Source organism: Octopus bimaculoides, chromosome 25 (assembly GCF_046866305.1).
Source record: "Octopus bimaculoides isolate indiv1 chromosome 25, ASM4686630v1, whole genome shotgun sequence".
Lineage (NCBI taxonomy): Eukaryota > Metazoa > Mollusca > Cephalopoda > Octopoda > Octopodidae > Octopus > Octopus bimaculoides.
In genome coordinates this window covers 10,540,063-10,559,891 of record NC_142952.1, presented here as the reverse complement: position 1 = coordinate 10,559,891, position 19,829 = coordinate 10,540,063, and the positions used below count along the sequence as shown (strand labels likewise).

The window sequence follows — 19,829 nt, the reverse complement described above, 5'->3', positions numbered from 1 at the left end:
CACATGCATACACATACACATATACATATGCACTACTGAATGACGTAGCAAGGAAGCCTCACTATGCTAGCTCGACTCGCTAGAAATAGCAGATCAAATATCCCCCAAATCACACTTTAATGATTTACAGAAAAGGACACGTGATGTAAAAAAAAAGTCCTGGATAAAACCAAACAAAAAATAAAAAAGCAAACAGGATAATCATTTCCGGGACGCCTTTGAATATTGGTCTGCTCAATCAAGACCAACAACAACAACAGCAACAACAGCTGCAACAAGAACGACGGCATATTGTTAACTGAATATGGTATGTCAGGAACATAAAACAATCTCACCGGTCTCCATTAAGCCTGAAGCTTTACAACTCAATAAATCTTATTATTAATCTCGTAATAGGAGTGGCAAACTGGCAGAACTTGATAGTACGCCGGACAAAAAGATTAGTGGCATTTCGTCCGTCTTTCCGTTCTAAGTTTAAAATTTCGCCGAGGTCGACTTTGCTTTTCATCCTTTCGGGATCGATAGAATAACTACCAGTTGAGCTCCAGTTTTCGATGTAATCGATTTGCCCACTCGCCCGAAATTACCGGCCCTGTGCCAAAATGTGAAACCATTATTAATCTCGTAATATTACGTCATAGTTAGGTTGATATCATAAATGAGTGGAGTGTTTTAGTAGTAAAAGTGGTATGTCTAAGCTTTTAAAGAAATGTGTAAGAGAAAGAATGGGGGGATGAGGAGGAAATTTAGTCAGAGAGAAGAGGGAGAGGAAAGAGAGAGGAAGAGGAAGAGAGAAAGAAAGAAATGAAACTAAAAAAGGAAAATTAGGCCAAAATGGAGAGATTGATAGATACATTGATAGATAGGCATGTATACACACACACACACACACACGCACACACACACACACACACACACATATATATATATATAAATGAAGATAGATAGATAGATAGATAGATAGATAGATAGATAGATAGATAGATAGATAGATAGAAAGGAATACGTGAGTAAAAAAGATTTCGTTTCTTCGTGTCGATAGAATTTTGTCAGCTGCTTCAATAATAAACTAAAAAAAAATAATGTCTACAGATCTGACAGAAGAAGACATAAGACAATTCCTTGATGACAACCCACAATTCGTTGATAATTGGCTTTCAGAACACGGCATGGAAGAAATAGCAACCGATTTTTCGAAACTTAGAGTTTTATCAAAAACTGCCCTAAAATTTTTGAGTATACTGTCTCTCGAACAAGATATAAATGTATATCTTGATAAAGACACCGAACCAGAGTTACCTGCTCGTAAGATGAATTTGTTCAGAGATATACTCAAATTGGTTCACTCAGACATTGATTCAACGAGAGTTACTAAAAAAATTCTTCAAAGCGCCTGCATTTTGCTTCGTTGTCATAAAACGAGCCTTCTTTTGACCCAAGGATTTGGTAAAAAACGATTTCTTATTTCGAGAACCAGCAATGTTGCAACTAGATCTCAACTTGGCGAAATAGATAATATAGAAGGAGACACAATTCATCTACCATTTGGCAAAGGAATTGTTGGTTTCGTAGCGGAAAACGAATGTTTAGTAAATATTAAAGAAGCATGGCGTGATCCACGCGTTCAGAAAAATATGGGAGAGACTGACTATCAAATTAGATCGATTCTTTCAGTACCAGTTTTCGATAAAAACGGTCGTGTGATAGGAGTAGTTAAAGCATTGAATAAATTAAATGAAGATAATTTTGATTCTACTGATGAAAACTTATTCGAATGTTTTTCGAAAATTTGTGCTCTGAATCTCAACAACGATCGTTTCTTTAAAGCTGCCCAAGGAGAAAACAAACGGCATCAAATGTTATTGAAACTCAGTCGGTGTTTTTCGAGAAATGGAGAACATTTCCAGAAGCTAGTATCTGAAATTCTTCAATACGCCATGAAAATGCTGGACTGTGATAATATCAGCATCTATTTAAGTGATAATGCAGACGATTCAAGTCAACTGACCAAGTCAGCGAACGTTTTACAATTTTTGAAGGGAGACACTAAAGTGAAAGATGCACCTATAGACCCGAGGTTTGTATCACTTATTGAACGAAATATGAATAGTGCTAGCATGGTGAATGTAGTCAGCCTGAGTAATTCATATGATAGAACCAAAAGGAAAACCAAAATCACATTGGAAGGTGATATACAAAATTGGATAATTTGCGTGACAATACACGCTAATTGCAATACTGTAATTGGTTATATGATGTTTCTCAGGAAGACGATTGATATCTTCAGTGAAAATGACATTAATATGTTGGAGACATTTGCCATTTTTTGCGGACTAGCGATTTATAACAACCATTTGTACAAAAGTTGCAATAAAATAGTATCCAGCCATGATGTCGCATACGAATTGCTTCAGCTTCACTCGACTTGCGGAGAAGAAGAAGCTTATGAGATGCAACATCAAGACATTCGGACAACAAGTTACTATAAACTTTACTCCTACGATTTTATTAGTTTTTTATACTTAGAAAATGAACAGGTTATATTGAGTGCTCTTATGTTTCTAGAAATGAACGCTCTAAATTCATTGAAGATATCCAAGTTTAATTTGTACAGATGGATACTAACCGTGAAAAAAAACTATCGTCCTGTCCCCTACCATAATTGGCAGCATGCTGTCAATGTTACTCAAGCAATGTTTAGTATGTTGACCACCGGTAGATTACAAATATATTTCAAAGAATTTGAACTAGTATGTCTGCTAGTAGCTTGCTTGTTTCATGACATTGATCACAGAGGAACCAATAATGCGTTCCAAGTGAATACAGCATCGCCTCTTGCTACTCTCTACAATACGTCTATCATGGAATGCCATCATATAAATCGAAGTATCATGATATTGGAAAATGAAGATACAAATATTTTTCGAAACATTTCAGCTGAAAAATATCGGCAGGGTCTCAAATTTATCGAGAAAGCAATTCTTGCTACAGACCTCGTACTTTATTTTGAGAAAAGAAACCTTTTTAGGCAACAAATCGAAGACGGTAACAAAACCTTTGAGTCTCAAGAAAGCGTTGAATTATTAATTAGCATGATGATGACTGCAGCTGATCTTATAGCTATTACCAAGCCATGGGAGTTTCAAAAAATGACAGCCATGTTAATAGCTAATGAATTCTTTACACAAGGAGACATGGAAACAGCTTCTGATATTCCTCTGTTGCCGTTAATGGATCGCAATAATATACACGAAATACCTCAAATGCAAGTTGGTTTTATTGATTTTGTGTGTACAATGATTTATAAATCTTTTTCAGAACTGCATGAAGAATTGGAGCCTTTATATGATGGGATGCTCAACAACAGAGCTCACTGGGCTGGTATTGCAAATGGTGATGAAGAATTTGATGCTGAGAAAGAGTATAACTTAGCTTTAAAGTTGTTTTATTTGGAAGAAGCGATATCGTGTACGACTTCTCCGATGTTGCATGTAAATGTAGCCACACAGACAGTTCTAACGTATTTAAATCTGGAGCAAGAGCAACAAACCATCCAAACCATACTTTCTTATCCTATTGAAGAATTAGTCACGGTGAATGATCTAACAATACCTGTTTCACCGGAAATTGAGATGATCCCTAAAGCAACAAAGAATTGTCAAACCGAAGATCGATCCCCATCTTTAAGCGAAGCATTTGTTCAGACTTATGTACCTGCTACACGTACAGGTGAAGCCTCACCTGCTGAACCCCCTACACAAATATTCAGACGACAACCGTCCACTGCAACAAAATCTGGAGACTACTCGGAATCAGAAACTGCAGTTTCATCACTTACCAAGTCGTCAGTTTCCAGGTCGCCTTTTCCAACAAGACGATCAAGCTGTTTCGATGAGCTTCTTTATGAAAGACGCCAAGAATTAGAGCTGGAAAAAGGAAAATCATTTAGAAATACACTCTGTCTAGAAAAACCTTTGTCTCTCAAAAGAACATCGCGTATTATTTTACCACCAAACCCAGTACGACGGGAAAGCACGCAAACACGTTCCAGTGATTATATATTCCACAGAAGTTCGTCTAGCCTACGGTTATCGATTGGGGAAATTTCTCAAAAAGAAGAAATTTTGTTTGAAAACATTTCGAGGAAGTATTCCTTTAAATCCGAAACATCGCCGAAATCTTCCATTATGGAGAACGTTCTTGAGCCAGTCAAAAACGAAAATGTTCGTGAGAAGAGTAAAGACGCAGATACGCCTATTGGAAAAGAAGTACGGATTCTTTCGCCAAAAAAGAAGAAAGCGTCTTGGACGAGTGCATACGAGGGTAATGGTAGTACAAAAGGTAGAATACCTGTGGCTCGAAGGTCACTTTCTATAACGAAGGATCGAATGGATAGTGTATATAGAACCAGATCGAATTCAGGTATGCAAAAACAAATATCACAGAACATCGAGTTTCGAAGACGAAAATGTGTCAAAGTTGCTTCAAAAGATGTTCAAAAGGGTAAAAGACTGGCTATTTGTGTGATTTGTTAGACTACCATTATATGGGACGGAGGAACAATAGGTGTTCTAGTAATGAAAATAAAAATGAAATAACAAAGGCATTACAATGTTTTCTTCTTTATGCACAAGGCCGACATTTTTGAGAGGAGGATGCGGGATTAGTCGAAATCATTGAAACCATTCCTTGACTCGTACTCCGAAGAAATGAAACGTAAAGTTAACCTTGGCGGGATTTGACTTCAGAAGGTATAGACTCAGGACAAATATGGTAAGGCATGTATTCCGATACTAACCATTGTGCCAGCACATCGCCTTCGCAAAAGACATTAAAATATGCCGTTGAGAGAATAATTAAATAAAATAAATTAATTAGAAAATATTTAAGTTTCTGGTTTCGCCCTTTAGCATTTAAACCAGCATATCAAGCTCAAATATTCTACCTGTTTCATGTTTAAACCGGCCAGGTCTGGCCTCTCACGCCTACCCTACAATGTCATTCAAAAATATAATCACGCTCTCGAAATCTCGAAGCTACGAGCTGGTAACAATGTATTTTACTGCCAATAGACAGAAACACACCACACACACAGACACACACAACCTAACATTCACTCACACACGCACACACTCTCTCCTTGTATACATACATACATACATACATACATATATAGAAGAGACAGCAATGTGCATATATGTATGTGTGTATATATATATATATATATATATATATATACACATACACATACACACACACACACACATATATATATATAGAGAGAGAGAGAGGGGGAGGGAGGTTTTATATGAATATGGATGTATATGAGGGAGGTTCCAATGTTTCTTTCGTATTCATAATTATTATTGATATGTAAGCGAGAGACCGAGAAGAGACAGCAATGTGCACATATATATATGTATATATATATATATATATATATATATATATATATATATATATATATATATATATATATATATACAGAGAGAGAGAGAGAGAGAGAGAGAGAGAGAGAGAGAGAGAGAGAGAGAGAGAGAGAGTTCTTGTATGAATATGGATGTATATGTAATCAAAATTCTACTCACAAATTTACACTTTTCGTATAGAAATATTGCAATCCATGTGTTTATATTGTCACGCACGTGTTACTGTGGCGGTGTATCTGAAGGAAGATTTTCTTTTTTATACTCCAATTTCCTTCGAAGGACCTGAGAGACCTGCATGCGGTGGATGTAGGTGTCTTCAAGATGAGGCTGGACCTCTTTCTGTCAGGTGTCCCAGATGAACCAACTTCACGGCAGGAGGTGCAGATGAGAGCTGCTGCATCAAACTCTCTCATGCACCAAATGTCAATTCCTGAGGTAAAATTCGTGAAGTAGAATTGTGTAGCAACACCAAATGGCGGTGCCCCAGCATGGCCACAGCTCATGAGCTGAAACAATTTAAAAAAAAAGAGAAAAAGAGATTTTCCTGAGATGGCTTACATTAGAACATAGTTTCCTTTCATTGTTCTTGTGGATTCTTAATTTCTGGATTCTTGATTATTATTATTATTATTATTGTTCAGTAGTTTTATTTTTATAACGTGCTTTCACTTCACTACCGAGCGCAGCTCTGTGCGCCTTGGGTATGTGCTGTGGTTTGCTGTGGTGCTCTTATGTTTACTGTATTGAAAGTGTTTTGCGTAGAATGTGTGCAGTACCCAGTAGTGCAATTTTCTGTGTTATATATATTTGTAAGTCCTGGTGTTTTTGTTATGTATTTGTCTGAATATTTTTTTTATTATACCTAAGGCACCTACTATGATAGGAATTGTTTCTGTTTTTAGATTCCACATTCGAGTTACCTCTATTTCCAGGTTTTTGTATTTTGAAAGTTTTTCCATTTCTTTTAGAGAAACGTTGTCATCTGCTGGTATTGATACATCAATTAGAAAGCATTTTTTTTCTTCATGATCTTTGACAACTATATCTGGTCTATTTGCCTTAATTTCTCTATCTGTGTGTATTGGCATATCCCAGAGTATGGTTGCTTTCTCGTTTTCTGTGACCTTTTCTGGCGTGTGTTTATACCATCTTCTTTCTGTTGTTATTCCATAGTGTTGGCATAGCTTCCAGTGTATATAGGTCCCAGCTCTGACGTGTCTGTTTATTATTGGCATAGCTTCCAGTGTATATAGGTCCCAGCTCTGTCGTGTCTGTTTATTATATTATTATTATTATTATTATTATTATTATTATTATTATTATTATTATTATTATTATTATTATTATATGTTTGACTTTTGCTTTGTATTTGTACAAGTTGACTCCACGTCTTACCCAGAAACCTCAAGAGACAACAAGTCGGTATTAAGACTCGGGCACCATATTTTTGGTTTTGCATAGAGTATTGTCCTAGAAAGTATCCGTCAAAACATAAGAAAATTAAAAGCTTATTTTAAAAGTAATTTTATAGTAAGTTGATCTTAAAATAACAATAAAAATATGCTCTTTATTCGTTCTTCACTCCGATGAAGCTCCTTCTTTCAGATAGGCTTCACTACCAAATATGATTAATATTTTTTTACATATTTTTGCATATCAATGGAAATTCCATACAACATTGGAAGCAGAAACAGCTGTTAGGTGGGATGCAGTCTATTTGCATTGAGTTAATAAATAACAATTAATGTAAGTTAATTGTTGTCCATCAGTACTTCTCCATTTTCTGTTTTCTTTAAATTTTGATTCTTGATAAACCCATGTTTATCCTTGTCTTTACCAATAACTTATAAACATATGTTTGCAAATGTATGCCCATGGTTAACTATAGGTAATATACCGGTAGTGTAATGGATACTTCTATCCTTTAAATAGTTATTTTTTAACCTCTAGCTCAACTAAACTATATATATATATATATATATATATATATATATATATATATATATCATATATATATATATATATATATATATATATATATATATATATATATATATATATATATATATATATATATATATCATATATCATATATATATGTTTATATATCATATACATATATATATATATACATACATTTTTTTAATTAATTTTTCGATTTTTTTTCTTTATAATTTCGAAATATTTTGTTTTATATCACAGTTTAAAATATGGACAGTCCGAATTTTGGGGTTAAATTCCATCAATAGACCATTACATGTGATTATGGGAAGGAAGATTTTGAAAAACATCAATACGTCAGAGTGACAAACAAACGAGGGGGATAAGAAATGGTCGTGAGATGTACTAAAAATAACAGCTAAATAGCCCTTAAGTCACACACACACAAAATTTTGTTAGGGGATCATAACTGTATGAATTCCCGTGCGTAAAACACAAATTCATAAAAATTTTCTGAAAATTCCAAAAAACAGAAAATATTATGAAGGGTTATATAGCTTGGTTGAAGAAGAATTCTGTCCAGTATTACAATAATTCTACTTGTCACTCCGTTAATTAGCCCATCCGTAACACTTCCACGTGGTTAGTTGAAGGGGGAGGAGAAGAAAGGGGAAAAGAGAGATGGGGAAGGGAGGAGGTATGGGGATGGGAGAGCAGTTGGAGGAAGAGGTGGTGGTGAGTGAAATGTGTAATTTTATTTCTTTTAATTAAGTTCGTTACTTAGTCCGTCTGTAACGCTTTCACATTGAAGGCGAAATGCGAAAGAAAAAGGAGGGAGAAAAAAGGTAAGATGAAGAATGAGAGAGAAAGAGGGAGAGTGCTATGTATTAAGCCTATAAAATTATGCATAAAGTACATAAAGTGTATAGATAAAGTGCATTAATCATCGTATTCCAATTTCCTTCACTTTTCAATGAATAGCAGACGATCGACTATCCTTTAATACAGACACAACACAGGCTACGCTTTCAGATATTTTGGATAAACTTTTCAGAAATAACCCAGTTAGTTTACCATCAATTCCGTAAAATATTCACGGTTCCCACAAGTATTCATTAAAAGAATTAGGTTAACGAATGCAATTTTTGTGGTTAAAACGGTGAGTTAGGTTGAGCAAGATACTTATAAAAACCGTTTACTGACAGCAACTAAAATACAACATACGTTTCGCGGAGTGTAACGATTACAACGGTCATGAATGAAATGTGGCATCAAAGACTTTTCTGTGAAGAAGTAAGGTCACAAGCTTAGAAATAATACATTTCTAAATCTCTCATAGAGATTTATGCAGTAGTGATACGATGAAGTAGTTGTATGCTGTCAACTTAATGTGACAGTCCCCTGAAGGGAATACTACTACTGCTGGTTAGACCTAGGAAGCTGCACCGCTTCCTGTCGGCCTTGACACATTTCCTGTGTCCTTATGTTTACAAGGGGGAGACAAGCACCTCCACTCAGCTAAGCCAGCATCCAGAGACATGTTTCTGGGTCTTTGCTCGTCATCAGTCTGGAGTAGCAATGGCCTGCTAGTTGGAGATGCCTGTCAAGCTCTCGTAAACATATAATAATTCTAGTGAAACACATTCACTGATTTCAAAAATAGAAATAATACATTTCTAAATCTCTCATAGAGATTTATGCAGTAGTGATACGATGAAGTAGTTGTATGCTGTCAACTTAATGTGACAGTCCCCTGAAGGGAATAATACTACTGCATAAATCTCTATGAGAGATTTAGAAATGTATTATTTCTAAATTTGAAATCAGTGAATGTATTTCACTAGAATTATTATATGTTTACAAGAGCTTGATAGGCATCTTCGACTAGCAAGTCATGCTACTCCAGACTGATGACGAGCAAAGACTCAGAAACATGTCTCTGGATGCAGGCTTAGCTGGGTGGAGGTGCTTGTCTCCCCCTTGTAAACATAAGGACACAGGAAATGTGTCAAGGCCGACAGGAAGCGGTGCAGCTTCCTAGGCCTAACCAACAGTAGTATTATTCCCTTCAGGGGACTGTCACATTAAGTTGACAGCATACAACTACTTTAAGGTCACAAGTGTTTGATGCTGTTGTTTATAATTAATTTAAACGGCACGCCTTTATTAATTAGTTGTTCGGTACAATCCACACGCCGTTCTTTTCACCTGTTCATTATCAGCCTCAATATGGCAGTGATTAAATGACAGCTTTACCAGCATCACATTTTGGAAATGATTCTTTTGCCATACTAAAGCAAGAAATACTTTTTTAAAAAATACCTGATGAATAAAAAAAAAAAAACCTGGAGTTGTTAAAAGATGCTAAAACATGATCGAATTTGTGTATAATTTCAAACGCCCATGGGAAGCATTACACGTGTAGTAAAAAAAAAACATCTGACCCGAGATATTATCTTTCTTAACGACAAGAAATTGGAGATAAAACAACACATTCTATGCTACCATCTAAACGTAAGATTACTCTGCGATAAACACACAGGCACACGCACACACTCATACGTGTGTGTGTGTGTGTGTGTGTGTGTGTGTGTGTGTGTGTGTGTGTATGTGTGTGTGAAAGTGAAGGTGCATGGCTCAGCGGTTAGAGTGTAGGGTTGAGAATCGCGAGGTTGTGAGTTCGATTCACGGACCGGGCTGTGTTGTGTTCTACTGTGTTGTGTTCATCGCTTTCGGTCAAGGTTCCAAAACTGCCAAGGTCGCTCGCGACATTTGTGTTGTGTACAGAGAATGCTCTATTATTGAAAGAATTGCACAGAAATGGTTTTCACACTTCAAGGATGAGACTCTCCACATCACGGCCGATCTATTCAGTTCGATGAGGATCGATTGAGCGAGCTCATCCACGAGGATCGCATCAATCCACTGAGGAATTAGCCGGTAGGTCAGATGCTCTTTTAATACCATCGACCGTCACCTCCAATTGAGGTCTCAAGACTCGGTGCTTGAATGCCATACATTCTGAACAAAAAGGACACACGCATCAGCGTTCCTCTTTTGTCGTCAGTTTGCTCGATCGACACCAGGCTACTCATGGACACAGAGATTTATATACTACATCGTTACCAGCGATGAGAAATAATGTCTTTACGTCGAGGAAAGAATGACTGAGCCCTGAAAAACTAGCAACACCTTGAAGCAAGTCAGAAGAGCATCCCCACAAGACAATGATCTGCCTTTCGTTAAATTGGAAAGGACTAGGCACTCCGTCGCTTACGACGTCGAGGGTTCCAGTTGATCCGATCAACGGAACAGCCTGCTCGTGAAATTAACGTGCTAGTGGCTGAGCAATCCACAGACACGTGTACCCTTAACGTAGTTCTCGGGGATATTCAGCGTGACAAGGCTGGCCCTTTGAATTACAGGTACAACAGAAACAGGAAGTAAGAGTGAGAGAAAGTTGTGGTGAAAGAGTACAGCAGGGTTCGCCACCATCCCCTGCCAGATCCTCGTGGAGTTTTAGGTGTTTTCGCTCAATAAACACTCACAACGCCCGGTCTGAGAATCGAAACCGCGATCCTATGACCGCGAGTCCGCTGTCCTAACCACTGGGCCATTGCGCCTCCACGGAAAGGACTAATCCACTATGAAATGCTTGAAGACAACCACACTGCCAATGCAATGTTTTACGTTCAGTAAATGCACCAGCTCAACGAGGCAGTCCAGCTAAAACGATCCGATGTGCTTCTTGACCACGACAACGCTCACCCCAAAGTCGCTTATTTGATAAAAATGCTATTCAAGTGCTCGGTTGGGAAGTTCTTCCGGAGTCACCCGTAATTTTCCTGATATAGTACTTTCAAATTATTACCTTTAACAGTCGCTCGCCGACAGTCTACGAGGGATTGATGAATTATTCGAGTCAAGACCCTGAGATTTTTCGGCAGGAAATCATGAACAGTGATGGGTTAAAATTGTGGTTGAATTATAAGGATTATAATAAATGGAGAAAAACGAATTATTCATCTAACAACTACAGACAGACAGACAGACAGACAGACAGACAGACAGACAGACAGATAGGTAGGTAGGTAGATAGATAGATGATGGATGGATACATACATACATACATACATACATACATACATACATACATACATACATACATACGCAGAGTGGGGGAGAAAAAACACTCTTGATACTGAAAAATATTTTGAATGTCGTTATGTGTTGTTTCATCGGGGGTATGTGGGGTGCCTTACAGAAACACAAAATTGTTATGCATTGTGTGTGTGTGTGTGTGTGTGTGTGTGTGTGTGTGTGTGTGTGTGTGTGTGTGAGCACGTGCGTGACGGATATATAAAAGGTTAGAAAATACCGATGAGATCTAAACAACATCAAAATTTCGTAAATATTTGCTGTCACATATTGGCATTCATTGGCCGTGTGTTATGTAATCAGTTCATATTAGTGAGTGATGAATTCTGTTTTTTTGATTTATCAGAGAAATTCATTTCTATAGATAGTTTATCAAAATCCGACATTAAAGCGAAGAGAGGGTCAAAGTCAGAGATAGGCATTAACAGGATGACGGGAGTGGGAGGTAAGAGAATGCGATAACCAATAGATGATAGAGCTTAGAGGGAGCGAAAGATAGGGGACGAGAAGAAAGAAAGGAAGGAAGGAAGAAAGAAGGAAAGAAAGAATCAAACAAACGAACAAACAAACAAGGGGGGGAGATCTGAGTGAATAGAGGAAAGAGATAAAGGGAAAAGAGTAAAAGTAATAGTCAGATTAGGCAAAAAAAAATTGAGAGCGACAGATAAAAGATCGAAGAAAGAGTAAAAAAAAAGAAAAGAGAAAAGGAGGTAATGATAACTGCATATTTTCCCCCTTTTCTTTTCTCTCAATTATTAGGCGATTTTTTTGCTTAGATAACTTTCATTTCTATAACTTGTATTCTGACAGTAAACAAATATTTATTTTGATCGAAAATGGCCGAAAATCGAATCAAAGGCAGAAGTATAAATGCAGATAAAGAATCGTCTAAGGAGGAATATATCCTGAATGATGAATTATTAGGATCAGCGAAAAAGACCTCCTTCATAATCTATCTTCTTTCAACAATAGCCCAGTTATCGGTTTTGTCAGTCGGATATGATTTGGGAGCGTCTTCAGGGGCTGTACTTCTCGTTAAAGATGCAATGCATCTTTCAACCACTTGGCAACAGTTAGTCATGGCTGGACCTTTACCTATCGCTGTCATTATTTCCATAATTGCCGCCAAAATCAGCGACAAATTTGGCCGAAGAAAAACAATTATGGCGAGCAGTGTTTCGTATCTTGTTGGATCTATTGTTACCGGGAGTGCAGTGAACCAATATATGCTTCTTTGTGGACGATTTATGGTGGGTTTCGGATTCGGTAAGCAGAATGTAATTTGATTATTCTTGTTCTTAATTTAACATCAAGTCTTTACACTTACAGTGTTCGTTTATTTTTATTTGTTTTTTATTGTAGAATTTTGTTGTCTTTCTTTTGTTGTTTTATTGGAGAACTTTGTGTATATTGTGAACCATTGCATGAATTCCATGAACAAAATATATGGGTGACAGCGCGAAAACAAACATCATTCTAAATGCCCGTCTACTTTTTAAGCGTTTCAAACGTGACCATCCTGTTTTTTTTAACCCAGATCTTCCAAGTGTCTCATGCAGCTATCTTTTGTTTTTTGCTTTTTTTTTTTTTTTTTGAGGCTTTTTAGAACACATCAAGATAATGTTAGAAGTAACTGAAAAATGGGAGGATGATGGGGTAAAAGGTGTCCGGTCATAGCTTAATTATTGAAATAAAACAAAATTTGATTTTCTTTTTGTCTTCAGTTTAACTTTAATTTCCCTTACATTCATTTGTGAACGTTTTCCATTCCACCAGACCCCCACCCACAAAAATGTATGGTTGCTGATGTTTACATTCTGTCGCCCTTCATTGAACAGACTCCAAAGGCGTTCCACCAATGGCTATCATATATGTTTCTATATCAAAGACAAGATTTTACAATGCGTCCATCCTTTATTTAAAACATTAGATTGCGATTTGATCGAGCCTGGCTGCTATTTCTTGTAGTTCGATTGACCACCTAGTGGCTTCTGTGTTGGCTTTCAGATAAACCACCTACTTTCTCAGCTACTTTCAGATAAACCAGCTTTATCTGAAAACAGCTGGGGAAATACCGTCTATGCGATTGCAGCAAAAACGACTCCACTAAACCCGCGCATCCACCCCCACACATACACATACACATAAAACACGCTTCTTTTATTATTACGTGGTAATAAATGCTGGCTTTGTGCAAAAATTCGAAACCATTTTTACGTGGCAAAATACGTGACAGATTTTTTTATCTCTTAGGTCCTTAAATATGAAAAGAATTTAGGTTTCCATAACTTTCATTTGTTGTTTTGTACACTGACAGTAAAGAAGCATTTACTCTGCTCCTGATTGGAAATGATCGAAAATCCAAACAAAGATAGATTTGAAAACTTGGATATGGTGTTTCCCAAAAAAGGAAAAAGCCTCTTGAATATCTATATTCTAACGATCGTGGCACAAATGTCGGTTTTGTCATTTGGATGTGATGTTGGCGCTTCGTCAGGCGCTATACTTCTCGTCAAAGAAGCCATGCATCTTCCAACCATTTGGCTACAGCTGTTTATTGCTGTACCCTGTGTAGGGGCTGCCATCGTGTCCATCATTGGTTCTGAAATTAGTAACACATTTGGCCGAAGAAAAACTAGCATGGCGAGTAGTATTTCGTATCTTGCTGGCGCTGTTATTTCGGGGAGTGCAATGAACAAATATATGCTTCTGTTTGGACGATTGCTGGTGGGTTTCGGATTTGGTAAGAGGAAGCAAAATTATTATTCTTGATACCATTTTGGAATTAGATTCTCCCACTACTTATTATTTTATTTATTTGTTTTCTTTTCGTAAATTTTTTCTATATGCATTGAAAATTATATTTTGGACCACAAATGGAATTTCATGTGCCAGTTATGGGCGCGTGTCTTTTGTCTTTTTTCTTTTCACTTGTTTCTCCGTTAGGAGCTTGTTTCTCCGTTAGGAGAGCCATGTAAACACTAGGAGGATTCAATCAAAATACATTTTTACCTATTCCATTCCTTAATTTGAGGATTTTTATTTGCATACCAGGCAACCCTGGTTACCAACCGTGAACTATAAAAGAATTGTTTTCAGCTTATCGTACCTCGAAACAAGAAAAATTCCCAACCTTCCGCACCAATAAATTACTATTGTTCCTGAAAATTGTTTCTTATATTTTCTACGGATTGCTTGAAACTCATTTCAAGCAATCAAGCAATCATTTATTTCCTACACCGTGATCCTTGGATCTTACCTCTATAGATAGATAGATAGATAGATAGATAGATAGATAGATAGATAGATAGATATGAATAACAATTTCTGTCTGTCTGTCAGTCTGTAACCACCTTAGTTCCTAAACCAGCAAACCAATATTCACGAAACTTTGCATACATGTTATACTAACATCCAATTCAATAATAGGCTAATTGGATTTCAATAAAAATTTATAATGTGCTCCCCAAGAGCGTTGGGCGAATTATATGATAAAATGAGAAGGTTGCAAAAAGTATTAGTCAGAGGAAAAGGTAGTAGCAGAGAGAGAGTGACTTACATCAGTCAAGGCGAAAACAGCGATGGAAAGAGGAAAGCAGAATAAGGAAACGCATGAGGAGGGGGAAACGTCGTTAAGGCTCTATTTTCTGACGGTCATAGCAGTAATGTTGATTTTCTCATTAGGATATGATTTTGGTGCGACGTCAGGCGCTGTGCTTCTCATCAAAGAAACAATGCAACTTTCATCAATAAGACAACAGTTGATAATTTCTGCGCCATTACCTGTGGCTTCCATTATGAGCTTAATTGGGTCTCATATTAGCAACAAATTTGGCCGAAAAAAATCTGTTATGGCGAGTAGTATTTTCTATTTAGCTGGCGCTAACCAATATATGTTGCTGTTCGGACGATGTCTGGTTGGTTTTGGATTCGGTAAGAGGAAACAATATTTTTATTCTTGATCTCAATTTGCCATGAGATACTCCCAACAATAACATTTCTTCTAAAACTTTCTGTATATATTTGATTATTTTATTGTGAAACACGACCAGAATTTTGCGCACGAAATATGTGCACGGATTCACAAAATCTTGCATCTTTCAAAACATCACCCTTTTTTTATTAGTATTTTAAAGCGTTCCAACCAAGGCTGAAGTGTCGGTAAAGGTAACAATTACTGGGCTCCTATCCACTCCAAAAAAAGTGTGTGTTATATGACGTAAATCATTAAATTTTATAATTACACATATATTGATTTTAAAATGATCGATTCAGATTTAACAACGAACTTGCACAGCCAATTCTGTTTCTAAGCACAAGATTTTAGATTTGGTAGGCGGAAACTGAAAGCAGCCGTATGTATGTATGTATGTATGTATTATGTGTGGAGGCGCAATGGCCCAGTGGTTAGGGCAGCGGACTCGCGGTCATAGGATCGCGGTTTCGATTCCCAGACCGGGCGTTGTAAGTGTTTATTGAGCGAAAACACCTAAAAGCTCCACGAGGCTCCGGCAGGGGATGGTAGCGAACCTTGCTGTACTCTTTCACCACAACTTTCTCTCACTCTTACTTCTTGTTTCTGTTGTGCCTGTAATTCAAAGGGTCAGCCTTGTCACACTGTGTCACGCTGAATATCCCCGAGAACTACGTTAAGGGTACACGTGTCTGTGGAGTGCTCAGCCACTTACACGTTAATTTCACGAGCAGGCTGTTCCGTTGATCGGATCAACTGGAACCCTCGTCGTCGTAAGCGACGGAGTGCCAACTATGTATTATGTATGTATGTATATGTATTTATGTATGTATGTATGTATTCTCTTTCTCCTAATTTTGAGTAAATTTTGGCCGACCACGGATTTCGTAGCAAGGCAGTGAAGAGAAGTATCTTGATTTAACCGTCAGCTTTTAAATTTTTAATAAGGTCTTGCAGATTTTTATAGTCCCACATATCGTGGTCATTTGTAGCTTATGAATTAAGGGTTTGCAATGTCCCCCCAGGATTCCAAGTTCATCCATTCTTTTGCTCCAGACGGGTCGATATGTATCCTGTTGCTCCAATAATAATGCGTATGAAACTGAAAGTGCATTTTGGGTACTGGATATGCAAACTCCTTATCAATTGTCCATAGATGTCCTCTTTCTCTTGTATTTTTCTAACCACATTCGCCTCTAGGGGGGAACAACTGATCTCCAAAACTGATCATATCTTTTTTTTTTTTTTTTTTTGTGGTCCTAGACAACAATACCTGGTCGGTTGTGTTTTAACATGGTGGCTGTTTTAATTTTCAAGTTCCATCAGTATTCTTTTGTCCCATCGGTCTCAATATGGTCGACTTCGTTTGTAGGTATTCTCTTTTTTCTTTTTTTTTTTTTTTTTTTTTTTTTTTTTTTTGCTATCCTGTTCCAGATCGTTCTGCCCACTGTATCATATCTCATGGAATGATAATATCTGGAAGACATTCTCTCACAGTTGGCAATAATGTGGTTGATGTCTTCAATTTTGGTCTTGCACAGCCTACATTTGTTGTCTGTGAACGTTTTCTGCCTTTTATGTTATAGACATATTTTGTAGTTGATAGTTTTAGGGACATATTTCATGGCTTTTTCTTTCTTTTTCGTTCTAATTCCTAAGCAGTTAAGTTGTAAAGGAGGAGGGAATAGAGAGAGAATGTTCTTATATGAAAATTCGATATTACCAGGGTAGATATGCTTTGCAGGAACGTCCTTTGGTGTAATTACATTCAATATAATTGTCACCAACAAGGCTACGAGCCCGCTTTTGTTCTTCTCAGAAACAGATATGAATTCCTGCCTGCCAATTCTTGTTATTTTATCTTTCGTGGTTAGTTCCTTCTTCTTTTTAATTCCGCCTCAGCACTTGCTGTCATTTATCGTTAAAAGTTTTAGAAAAGCAACAGCCTCTGTCGAAACACATTGTTTGCACTGGCTGGAAATATCTCATTAACGAGAAAAGAATTTCTTTACAGACAAATTTGATGATCCAGTATATTTAAGCCTTAACTTAGACATCTTTTATTCTGTATATAGGCGGTGCCCAAGCATGGCCTCAGTCTAATGACTGGAACAAGTAAAAGATAATATATATATATATGTATATGTATATATATATATATATATATATATATATATATATATATATATATATATATATATATATATATATATTACGGAGATGTACTTGCATAGCAAGTGACCTGATCTGAGATCGTGTGCTGGAACGAAAACAATTGCAACGTGGAAGGTGTTTATAAGCCATTTAAAATAACACACAAAATCCGTTAGATTCACTTCAACATTTAAATTTAATTTGTCAAAATATTTTCGTCGCTTTGAGACCGCGACCTGTTCGCTGACAAAATTCTGACAAAAATAACCTTATTCAGATTATATAGACTCAAAAAATTAGAGGAGAGAAGGTATTATGTTACTAGTCCGACAACTGTTTCTAGGCGCTCGGAGTTACTTCATAATATTGTCAGATGTTGTTCACTAAATTGTAGGAAAAATTCAGCCTCCTTCTTTAGAGTGGACTGAAAAGAGTCTAACGTATCAGATCATTATGCAGGAAAATTTAAAGACAGATTGTGTGTAGTAGAAGGTAAGCAAGTAGTTTATCGGGAGGAGATGGGTGTCTCGATGGGAATATGGAGAGTGTTGGAGCAAAGGCTTCCCATTTTGCTTCCACTACACGCATTCTACCTTTAAATTTGCTCCAGACAGCATATTTATGCAATGCCCTATGTTATTAAACCACGTCATAAACGAAATTACGCAGTTCATAAAACTATTTCAACGGTCACACTCGAATAAACTCACTTGAAAGGTATTGCTATAACCGTATAGTTATATAACCTATAGTTGTATAACCTATAGTTGTATATCACTACCAATGAAATATCTCATATACTTTTCATTTCCTGGTCTTTTTTGAAATATTGTATCGAATTTTAGTTTACATAATTTTTATTACTACATTTTGTTTTCGAACAGTAAACACGTTATAATTTCAATCGGATATGGCCGAAAATCAAACCAAAGGCATGTTTAATGTAAATCAGAATAAGGAAATGCTTGAGGAGAGAAAAACGTCGTTAAGACTCTATTTTCTGGCAGTCCTAGTAGTAATGTCGCTTTTCTCAATGGGATGTGATTTTGGTGCAACGTCAGGCGCTGTGCATCTCGTCAAAGAAACCATGCAACTTTCATCAATTTGGCAAGAGATGATTATATCTGGACCTTTCCCCGTGGCCGCAATTATGTGCGTTGTTGGATTTCATATTAGCAACAATTTTGGCCGAAGAAAAACTGTTATGGCGAGTAGCATTTCCTATTTAGCTGGCGCTATTATTTCAGCAAGTGCCGTCAACCAATATATGCTGCTGTTTGGACGATGTCTGGTTGGTTTTGGATTCGGTAAGAGGAAACAATATTTTTATTCTTGATCTCAATTTGCCATCAGATTTTCCCACGAGTAACATTTTTTCTTGAACTCTCTGTATGTATTTGATTATTTTATTGTGAAACGCATCTGAATTCTATGCACGAAATATGTGCACAGATGCACAAGAACATGCGCCTTTCTATCACTCTTCTTTATATTCAGGAAGACCACTTTTATGCAGACGTCTTGAGCGTAGGGCCCCCTTCTCTCCTTCATTTTCTACAATGTTCTTCGATCTATCTGGTAGACTTGCAAGGTTCCTCTTCCAAAATTCACTTGTCCGTGACGAAAACTACTCCTCCAGTACTGTTCTGACCTCGTCTACAGAATTCATATTTTTTCCGTCCAAACTGATTTTGAAGAATGCAAAACAAATGATAATCAGATGGGGGAATGCCCGGCGAATATGGTGGGTGAGGCATCGTTTCCCATTCAAACTGCTCCAGCCTTTGGAATGTTATCCTCACTGTATGTGGCTGAGCATTATTCTGATAAAAGAACACCTTTCGCCTTGAAACCAAGACTGGTCGTTTTTCTTCGAGCGATGGTGTCTCTGCTAGTTCGTGAAGATTTTGTTCCATCAGGGTTTGCAGGACGTTCTCGGCGAGCTCTACAGATCGTCGAAGCCGGGGTTCGTCTTCTAGGCTGTAGTTTCCGGCTCGGAATTTCTGGAACTGCCGTTGAAACTGGCTTACGCTTATTGTCCGATCCCCACGTTGATATCCCTCGCACTTTCTGTTGTGGTGTTGCCTTTATTGAACTTATAAAGCAAAATATGCCGAATATGCAACTTTGCCACTTCCACTATAGATTACAATCCAAATGCACTCTTCAAAACT

The 19,829-nt window shown here is 37.1% G+C and overlaps 1 protein-coding gene across 1 annotated transcript in view; it reads left to right on the top strand.

Moving 5' to 3' along the window:
- The first annotated feature begins 18,368 nt into the window (after positions 1-18,368).
- LOC106877855 (proton myo-inositol cotransporter-like) overlaps positions 18,369-19,829 on the top strand; it is a 58,761-nt gene continuing 57,300 nt past the window's right edge. The window contains exon 1 of the mRNA XM_089342053.1: positions 18,369-18,962. Coding sequence (XP_089198179.1) covers positions 18,566-18,962 — 397 coding nt within the window. The 5' untranslated portion in view covers positions 18,369-18,565. The remainder of the gene's footprint in view (positions 18,963-19,829) is intronic.